This window comes from Lactuca serriola, chromosome 8 (genome assembly GCF_051521515.1).
Source record: "Lactuca serriola cultivar US96UC23 chromosome 8, Lser_US96UC23_V15, whole genome shotgun sequence".
NCBI lineage: Eukaryota > Viridiplantae > Streptophyta > Magnoliopsida > Asterales > Asteraceae > Lactuca > Lactuca serriola.
This window is the reverse complement of record NC_136415.1, coordinates 123,894,382-123,903,893: the sequence shown is the minus strand read 5'-3', so window position 1 is coordinate 123,903,893 and position 9,512 is coordinate 123,894,382. Positions and strand designations below refer to the sequence as shown.

General features: G+C 37.6%; 1 protein-coding gene across 1 annotated transcript; it reads right to left on the bottom strand.

The window, feature by feature from the left end:
- Positions 1 to 4,168: 4,168 nt before the first annotated feature.
- Positions 4,169 to 8,308, bottom strand: LOC145066985 (P-loop nucleoside triphosphate hydrolases superfamily protein with CH (Calponin Homology) domain-containing protein). The gene is made up of 13 exons (XM_079014219.1): positions 8,030 to 8,308; positions 7,780 to 7,937; positions 7,535 to 7,684; positions 7,218 to 7,449; positions 7,031 to 7,122; positions 6,733 to 6,942; positions 6,577 to 6,658; positions 6,382 to 6,477; positions 6,125 to 6,298; positions 5,605 to 6,058; positions 4,737 to 5,528; positions 4,517 to 4,650; positions 4,169 to 4,433 (listed from the first exon to the last, which is right to left on the bottom strand). Exons 1-13 carry the CDS (start codon positions 8,094 to 8,096, stop codon positions 4,363 to 4,365), a joined length of 2,712 nt encoding a protein of 903 aa, XP_078870345.1. The 5' UTR covers positions 8,097 to 8,308; the 3' UTR covers positions 4,169 to 4,362.
- Between the last annotated feature and the right edge of the window lie 1,204 nt (positions 8,309 to 9,512).

Below are 9,512 nucleotides of genomic sequence, written 5' to 3'. Positions count from 1 at the left end.
TTTCTCGTTAGACTTCAAATCATCACAAAGTTTGGTCAATATAGGTCCCCGTTGATAATCCTGACGAATGTTCTTCTTTGATTTGTATATACCAAATTTAGAGTTGTAGGTTTTCGCAAAATCAGTTAGAATAAAAACCCAACCGTGAAGCCCAGTAGATAAAGCAACATTACTTTTTTCTTGGGGAACCATGATATCACCCAGGAGCAGGTCCTGATGTTTGGACCAGGTGCCATTAGAATCTTTAGTAATCCTTTGAAATGTTTGGTATGATTCTTCTTCTTTCACCTGATGTTTAGAGAAATACTTGTCCCGTTTGTTAACAGTTAGGAAAAGATGAATTATTTCTCCAAAGTTTTGGCAACTGATAGCTTTTTCTAGGGTACCAACATCTTTACCGCAATCAACACTAGCTAAAACACCATTTGTGATACATAAGACCACAGTGATCTCAGTAAAAAAAGTCAACGTGCCCAGGTGAATCAACAATATTACTCAAAAACTCGTTTTCATCATGTATTCCCTTAAAGTTCTTGATGGGTTTAGAGGATGTTTTGGATGGCAGGGATCCGATATTGAACCCTAAGGTTTTAAAGGTGAGATTAGGATAAGCCAACGCCTCCAACCTCAAGATGTGGGGTATCGTGGTTGAGTAAGAGGCGGCTGAGTGAGGTTCAATCGGCAGAAGAGAAACAGAGATGCGAGATTGAGGAACCGGTGCCAATTGTTTGGTTAATTTGGCTAGTCTTAAGTGAATATAACGTGGGTCTAGTATATGTTTGACCTTCCTAGTCAAAGTCATAACTGATACAATTAAATTTGGGCTTGAGTTGGAAAAATAACCCCTCGAGTGGCCTAACTTTCTCATTTTGGTCCAAAGCGATTTGTTAAGCCCATGTCTGCCTTGACCTAAATTTACCTTTTCCGTCACTTCATTTAGCGGAGCCGTTACCATCTCGAGACTTTGTTGGTGCTCTGAATACGTTCCTTCGTTCTTTTCCTCAAAAACCCGGTAATGGTGGTGTTGACATCGATGGCGGCAACAATGGCGGTGAATACAACGATGGTGGTAGTGGAGGGCAAGAAGGTGGCTGTAATGGTGGTCTGTGGAAATCGATCAAAGGCATCTCAGGTTTTCTAACAAACCTATTTGAGCCTCCAATGTCGAGAACTGCACCCTCTTTACTCAGCTTGAACTCTAGAGGCGGAGGGGAAGGTGGTTGTGGGGGAGACGGTGGTGCTAATTGATGGGTTTTGAGCATTCTAACACCCCTAAGTGTACATGCAACCCTAGAAAACCTTGGATCTATGTTTGTCTAAAATACATGCAAAATATGATTTCCAAGGTTCATAAACCTATCTAGCATACATGGGGAACTTTTATCCTAAAAGTTGGCTAGAATTACATACCTTGTAGTTGATTTGATTCCTTGAAAACTTTGAGAGCCTAGCACCCCAAGTGTGATGCCTCAAATGCTTCACACAACACCAAATGCTTTTGAATGACTTTGAGAGAATGTGTAACACTCTAAAAAATTGGCCTAGCCCTCTTGTAACTTAGTGTAGCCGATTTTGGTAGAGAACATGTAGCTTATATAGCGTGTCACATCTAGGGTTACACCATGTAAACCCTAATGTGTCATGACTCTTCATTTCCATGACCCATGGGTTTGTAACTCCTATGGAGCATCCATGGAGCATCCTATGGGTTTAACCCAACTTGATAATCCATGGAGCCTTTTAGCACACTATATAAATTATGGATGATTTACATAATCAACCCATATATTTAATTAATTATCTTTTGATCACTTAATTAATTCCAAATTAATTCTTGATTAATACTAATTAAATAATACTATTAATATATTAGAACTTATAATATATTAATAAACCACAAGTGTTATTTCTCTCATTTAGTCTATCCAAATGCATGATGCCATACAACCCAAATAGACTATGCCGGGTCGGGTCAAGTATATACCAGAAATAGTTATGGACTTAGACACCTTGTCCAACACTAATGGAGGTGGATTTGTCGGCGGTGTTGGTTGTGTCGGAGGCAACATTGGGGGTGGGAGTTGCAGTTTTGATTCGAATTCCCATTCCCACTCAAAAACTTCCGATGATAGTTCTTCAACATCAGACTTGGCTATTGCTTCCTGTACTTCAACAATGGAAGTTCTGATTACTTCTCCTCTTAGGATCATCATCACTCCTTTTCTGTTCTCATACCCAGAAGATTGTGGACACAACCACGGTGAAGGTGGTGGAAGCTGAAGTGTTGGCCCGAATTCCGATTCCAACTCAAAAAATTCCGATGATACTTCATCTTCATCATCACACAGTAGTGGCGGTGATGGTTGTGACTGTGTGTAGCTGTTTCCTTGGACGACTCCCACCTTGGATTCTGATTCTGATTCAGTAACTTCCCAAGATACTTCTTCTTCCTCTTCATGAACTACTTTCTTTTTCTCTTTCAAAGTAGATTAATAAATCTTCCTCCACTTAGCCTTCTCAACCTCCATTCCTTCCTATGAGTAGTAATACTCTCTCCATTTAGCTATCTCAGCCTCTCTATCTTCATATCTCTTTATCTTGTTCTGACGATGCATCTCCATTGACGAGTATCTAGTCCCTTCTTTTTCTTATGATATTCTAACTTCATCTTTTCTACTTCCAGTGGCAAGTTCAACTTTCTCCAAGAGCTGGTTCATCATCTTAAGAATCTCAGCTTGACCTTGAAGGATTTCTCCCATCACCTTGCCAACTCTGTTTCTGGTTTCCGTTCCTTCTCTAGTACCGACTGCTCTAATACCATTTGATAGATCCCTGTTGAATATATCGTATACCCCAGACATTCTAACAGATTCACAACAACAAAACACTCAATAATACCAGAAAATTAGGATAGAATTCCCATCGTTCGAGAGGAATGGATTCTCTAAAAGAAGAACAAAGTTCTTTACAAGTCAATTCTTAGCTGCTAAACAAAAACCTCAAGAAGCAAATATATAGAAAACAAGACTCAGGGGAGTGGTCCCAAAAATAGACCTGGGACAAGGTCAGTGCTCCCACAAACAAAATAACCAATAACAACCATAACTCCTAAAAGACCATACTACCCGTAAAGCCAAAAAGATGACAAAAACTCTAATAACGCAAATCAATTAAAAGCACTTTAGGATTAGTTAGGGCTTAACAAAAAATTGGCAGAAAAAAAATAAAGCAAACGAATAAGAAGGCATCGATGATTTGTTGATAGGCGGTTCGTTGCTCCACCTGGTTTCTCTCCCCATTACCGTCGTCGTCATTGTTGATACCAATATGCACCATCAAAGGCTCCAATTCTGGTAGGTGCTTCAATTTGAGTTTAAAGTCTCTCGTCGTCTCTGTTGACTAAATTCGTTTAGCATGTCACTCACTTGGCAACAATTTCCGATGGGTGATTCAATTTGGGTTTGAGCACCCTCTGATTCGATCTGAGCATGTTTTTCTAACCGGGGAGATGTATGGGTGAAATTGGGGTTTTCTGGTAGGCATAGAGAGAGATCCATGGGGAACCGGAACTCAATGGAACCGGTTGGGCCAGGACTAGTATTCCTGTGGATTTTTTGAACCGGGAACCGGAAACGGTAGAACTGGACTCGGTGGAACCGGCAAAAACTGGAACAGTATGTTCGACAAGAATCGGTAGGAATCGGGAACCGGCGGTCCGGTTTGGTTTTTAATTTCGTCCGACTTTGGTTACGGGCCGGATCCGGTTCGAACCGATTCCAGTCGAATCGGTTCCTTTGCTCGTCCCTACTACTTGGTAAAGGAACCATGCTACTGAGAGTACCACCCTAACTCGTGGTGAAACCATAAAATACCTTATACTCAGCACTCTTAAAGAAAATCAACACAAGATTATCATCATTACCTAAGGGTTGGATATAGACAATATATTGACATTAATTTTCTCAAGTGCAAATCTTTTAGTCAATACATGAAATCTCCAATGAGTCCTCAAATGGTGTTTTTTATCAATCGGAAACGAAGAAACAAAAATGGTTCACAAACCTTAAGCTTGAAACAGAGGATAGGGTTGATTTCAAAGTTGAACCGACTATTTTGTATGTTTAGAATTTATCACTTTTTGCATAATAATGTAATGTATTAGAGAAAATGAATCAAATTAATGAGTATCCATTTATTAAACTAAATCAATTTCTCTGTACACTAAAACTGATAGATGTCGTCATTATGTATGCTAAGCTAATCAGAAGTTGTACGACATCCATCATTGCTCAACAATTGTGAATACCATGCTTCAAGTTAAAGCAGAGTCAGCGTATCATCATCATATCACTCTTACTATTATCACATCCACTTGGTTTTGCTTGAACTTTTCACCGGCGGTGGCGTTTTCGCATTCCGACTTTCATCAACACCTTCAACACAAACACAAACAAAACTCATGTCAGGCCAAGTTTTCAAGGCCGGTCAATTTTCCGACCAACATAACATAACTTACAAGGATCAACTCCGCCTATGGAAGATCTTCTTGGTTTCTCTAGTGGCTGAATCCCCGTTAGCGACAGCCGTCGTGATGGCCTAGAAACGATTGCAAGCGACTGTGACGGCCCTTCAATCGGTTTCGGTTGAGCCCTATAAACACACCAAAACCCATATGAATTTTGTTTCCTGAAACTCTCAAGTTTATAAAAAAAGCGGAAAAACTTCTGTTCACAAACCTTTTGTCGGAGCCAATCATGAGTTTCCCGATGGTCCGAAGCGATTTTTTTATATGATGTGACGATGATTTCGCCTTGATTTCAGTAGAAATTGCGATTTCGTTTCTGATTGAAACTTTTGATTCAGGCGTTTTCGGTAGCACAAGCGTTGAGACCCTAGTTTTTCCATCTGTTTTCAATGCTCTGTTTTTCGAGGCGGAGTTTGGTGGTGCAACTGCATTAGGGCTCTTCTGAGGAGGACATTTGTTCTCGATACTCAACCTCCGTGGCCTCACCGGCGGTGGCGGCGTTCTTTCCACCGTTATTCCTGGTTTCAGTTTCTGTAATGGCGATCGTGGTGGTTCCTTCTCGGCTAATTGTCGTTTAAGGTTCTCAACCTGTTCTTTAAGCTCCATAACTTCTCTGCTTTCTTTATTCAAACGAGCAGCACCAAGTTCAACAGTCGAAGCTCGTTGAGCAAACTTCAAAGTACTTACAGTTTCACCGAACGAATCTCCTTCCGGACTCACATGAGCAAACATCAACGTCTTCGCATTTCCTCCTAATGAGTTCTGAAGTAGCAGCGTAAGCTTACTGTTTCTGTAAGGAATGTAAGAGTTCTTCTGAGATAAAGCTGTAATCACGTCTCCTAAACACGAAAGTGATTTATTGATATACTGAGCCTCTTTAAGCCCGTCTCCGGTGACCTCCGACTTATCCACCCTCTCACTTCCGGCTAAATCCACCAAATGAAGACAGCTTCGAATCGTGCCACCATTCACATCCTTCCCATGAACATGCACAGTCAATATGCTGGAAAAAAAAAAGTTCAAAATTTAGCTGAAAAGTCGAAGAAACGAATGTAAACCCTAAGAAATCACCGACTTACCTGTGGGAACGGCTGCTTTGGTTGTTCAGGGCGGTGGAGCTAACGGCGCGGTTCACTTGACCGCTTTTCATTAAATTTAGAACATCGGCGGTGGAGTTGACTTGGTGCATGGTGGCGTCAGGGAGGCTCAGCCCGTTCTCAGATGTACAGCTACGAATCTCTAGTTTACTGGTGGTTGTGGGATCTCCGGTGAGAAGATCTCTCACCTGTTCGTTATAAATTTCTACCATTTGTACATAAAGCTCGTATTTTACAACATCTTCTCTTGTATTCGATAGATCAAAAAGATCATTCAGAGCTAAATAATTGATTCCCAAATCTTTTCTCGAAGCACCAGAAGGTCCACACATTGTATGTGTTTTCCCAGATCCAGTTTGCCCGTATGCAAAAATACAGACATTATAACCATCCATAACCGATCTTATCAATGGCTGAGTGTCAGCAAAAACCTCCTCTGTTAAAATTCAAAACGTTAGTCAACAAAGCTTCTAAAACTGTGAGAAAAATGTTTCAAGTTTACCTTGAGTAGCAGTTGGACCGAAAACCCGGTTGAATTGAAACAACTTTTTTCCATCTTTATGAGGTTTTAAAGGATCTAAAACCACTAATGACCCATCTTCTCCAATGTAATCAATCACGTTCTTTGTGTCTGTTCTAAATGCAGGTCTAATCCTACAGTAAACTCGAATGTTTCCTGAAAATTTAAATATTTTGAAAGGTAAAAACAACATTTTAGCAACGTTTAAAGTTTAACAGAAATAAAAATAAGTAGTTTACCTTTTAAATCTTGGACCATGTTGTATAAGGTCCGATTTTCTTTGACAACCTTATGGTATCCATTGGCAGCCATGGACAATACCTCAACTTGACTCTCTGAAACAATCAGCAAAAACATAAATTCGTTAATGTTAACTTAAAAAAAAAGACTTATTGAACATTGAAGAATGAAGAGTGGAGTTGCAATCGGCATACCCATTTGTTTTAGATCATTTTGGAGTTGCAATTGCAGGTTTGCAAACTCAGTCTTGGTGCTTGAATACAATGATTTTAGCTTCTGAAATTGGAAATTATAGACAATGAGTGAGTGGATTAAATTTTTGGTACAAAAAAGACTTAAAAAAAACATACCAGTAGCTTGTTTTCTTGTTCTCGAAACACCTGCAAGTGATTGCATTTCATTTTTCCATTTCTTGTTTTGAACAATGGTGATGAAGCTTCTGAACTCATAAATGATCCACTGATTTCTTTCGTTAGATCTTTCATGTTAGGGTTCAATTTGAATTGAAGTTGTTCTTCCAAAGTGTTGGAGAGGATTCTACTAAAGGACTTAATGGAATCCTGTAAAGCAATTATTTTCATGTAAGATTTTATATTGTTAAAGGAAAATTTATGGAAAACCAAATGAATAAAGGAGAAAAACACTTACCATATTTCCATTGCGAATTGAAGACAGCAAATTACCATCTAAGTTTTCTTTCGCATCAATCATGCAATCAGCTAAAGCCTTAACAATCGACTCTATATCAAAAGTTACCAAAATTATGGAAATTACTAATAGCAACTTTAGCAATCAATCAAATGACATAGATAAGGAAAGAATTCTGTAAGCAAACCTTCAAGTTTCTGAGCGTCGTTTTGAGATGGTGATTGCTTTTCACGATTAGCGGACAAATCTAATTGTCTGTTGATATCCAAATTTAATCCCGATCTAGGGATTCTACCGTTTGAATGCATCAATGGAGATCTCATGGTACGCTTTGAAGATCCGTTTTTCCGCTCTGTGTAATCTTTCAGTGCCAAAACGCAATCAACAATCTTAGTTGACGAACCTGCTTCCATGTTATCCTGGAAAATTCTTAAAATCTCGTTAAAACTCAAAATCGAAATGAAATAGAAGTGAAATGTGCTGAATCTGTTCGAAGTTATTTACCCTTTCGAAAACTGAAGCTTCAAATACTGGTAGATTTAACCCTTCTACTGCTTTCAGAAAGTTACGAACATTTTCAAAGAATTGATAGGCAGGCAATGGCTGAGAATCCCATGTATGTGACTGTGAATGAAACCGAGTAATCTCCACCACCTTTATAACAATTTATCAAAGCAACCAAATCACTAATCGAGAATTGTGTAGAACAACAGAAAAAGTAATTGTACAATAAGCAGTATGATTTGTACCTTTGGAACCGACCCTGGTTGAATTTTGTTAATGGCGTTGCAAAGAATCAATCCATTTCTCAAGCAAGAAATAAACTCTTTCTCTGATGGTTGCTTTGATATACCTAATGAACCCACGAAACTCTCAAGCCATTCTGTAGCTTGAAACCTCCTCCAAGCTATGAAAAATTATAAAAACCCTAACTTAATGGGACATTCGATTGCTCTGATAAAACAAAACTGATGTTAGAAAGTATAAATTTATATATACCTGCTTCTTGGGCTTTTCTTGAAGCCAAATTATAGTCATGCCCTGTTCTTGATGCAATCACCTCCATTAACTCTAACGATCTCAAATTAATCTCTTAATCTTTCATTCAAGGAAACCGAATCAGTTTCCAAAACAGTCCAGAAACTGGGTTTTCTGCGTCAACACCGAATGTGACCTGAAATTCTTGAGGGAAGAAAGTGAAAACCCTAAACTCTAGAGAGAGAGAGAGGGAGTTTTCAATTAAGTTGTGTATCTTCTTGGCTGAAGAAACATGGGAATGGGGAGTTTTCAATTAAGTTGCAGAGATGACCGTTAGTCCTGGTTTGAATTCGAATCTGTAGTGTCCTTTGTAATGAGCCGACCGATCGTGGACGTTGATGTAGGGCACGATCAAGACGTGGTCATCCTAATCAACGGCTGTGATTAAAACTAAGGGGTGTTCCTCTTGACAAATATTTTATTTTCAAACAGAAAACTTTATTTTCAAACAGAAAACTTTTTTAATTTTTTATGAGTTAATTGTTGCCAATTTAGATTTGATTTATTTAATGTAAAAACATAAAGTTATATTTAAAGTTAATTATTTTATTTCACATAATCTATAATCTATGTAACAATTTAATGTTGGCTTTAAAATCGATTGTGATTTATTTTAGATTGACCTGCATTTTAGTTTATGGATGCAAATAGAGGAAACATATATATATATTTTTAGACAATGTTTTAAAAATCGGTTTTTTAATTGAACCGGTATGTTGACCGGTTTTCGGTTTAACCGGTTCGGCCGCCGGATCAACCGGTTTCTATAGTTTTCATGTTTTTTCTTATTTTCCTACACATTCATATATATATATATATATATATATATATATATATATATATATATATATATATATATATATATATATATATATATATATATATATATATATCATGAATTTGATGTTTACAAATTCAAAGATTAAAAATACACATAAAAAATTGTAGATAAATTCAAAAACATTAAAATAACACATAACCATAAGTTATAGTGTTTTACATCAATTCATATACGTCAAAAAGAAATAAAATATAATACCGTAACAAAATATAGTTTTAAATGAATACAAACACATTAAAAAAATTTATCACATTTATCATATGTTTTTATTTAGAAAAAACTAAATAGATATGAAAAAATTCACCAAAGTTTATTATGTAAATTGTTTTTTTTTCATGTGTTTTTATTCGATTTAACCGGTTCAACCGGTTTTTTCAAAAAACCGGCCGGTTCAATCTGGTTCAGAAATCAATTTAAAACCGGTGATACTTGAATCGTTCCCTCCACCAGTTCCCGGTCCAACCGGTTCGACCGACCGATTTAAACCGGTTTTTAAAACATTGTTTTTGGATTTAATATGGAATTTTTTTATGGGCTTTGGAAGCGAGGATTTTACCGTGATCGGATCATATGTAGATTAAGGTTCTAAAACGCCGTTTGATA

Coding starts and splice junctions, on each gene's coding strand:
- LOC145066985 (XM_079014219.1), bottom strand. CDS start 8,096: ATGGAGGTGATTGCATCAAGAACAGGGCATGACTATAATTTGGCTTCA. Junction 7,938..8,029: donor AAGAAAAGCCCAAGAAGCAG/GTATATATAAAT, acceptor AATTTTTCATAG/CTTGGAGGAGGTTTCAAGCT. Junction 7,450..7,534: donor AAGCTTCAGTTTTCGAAAGG/GTAAATAACTTC, acceptor AGAATTTTCCAG/GATAACATGGAAGCAGGTTC.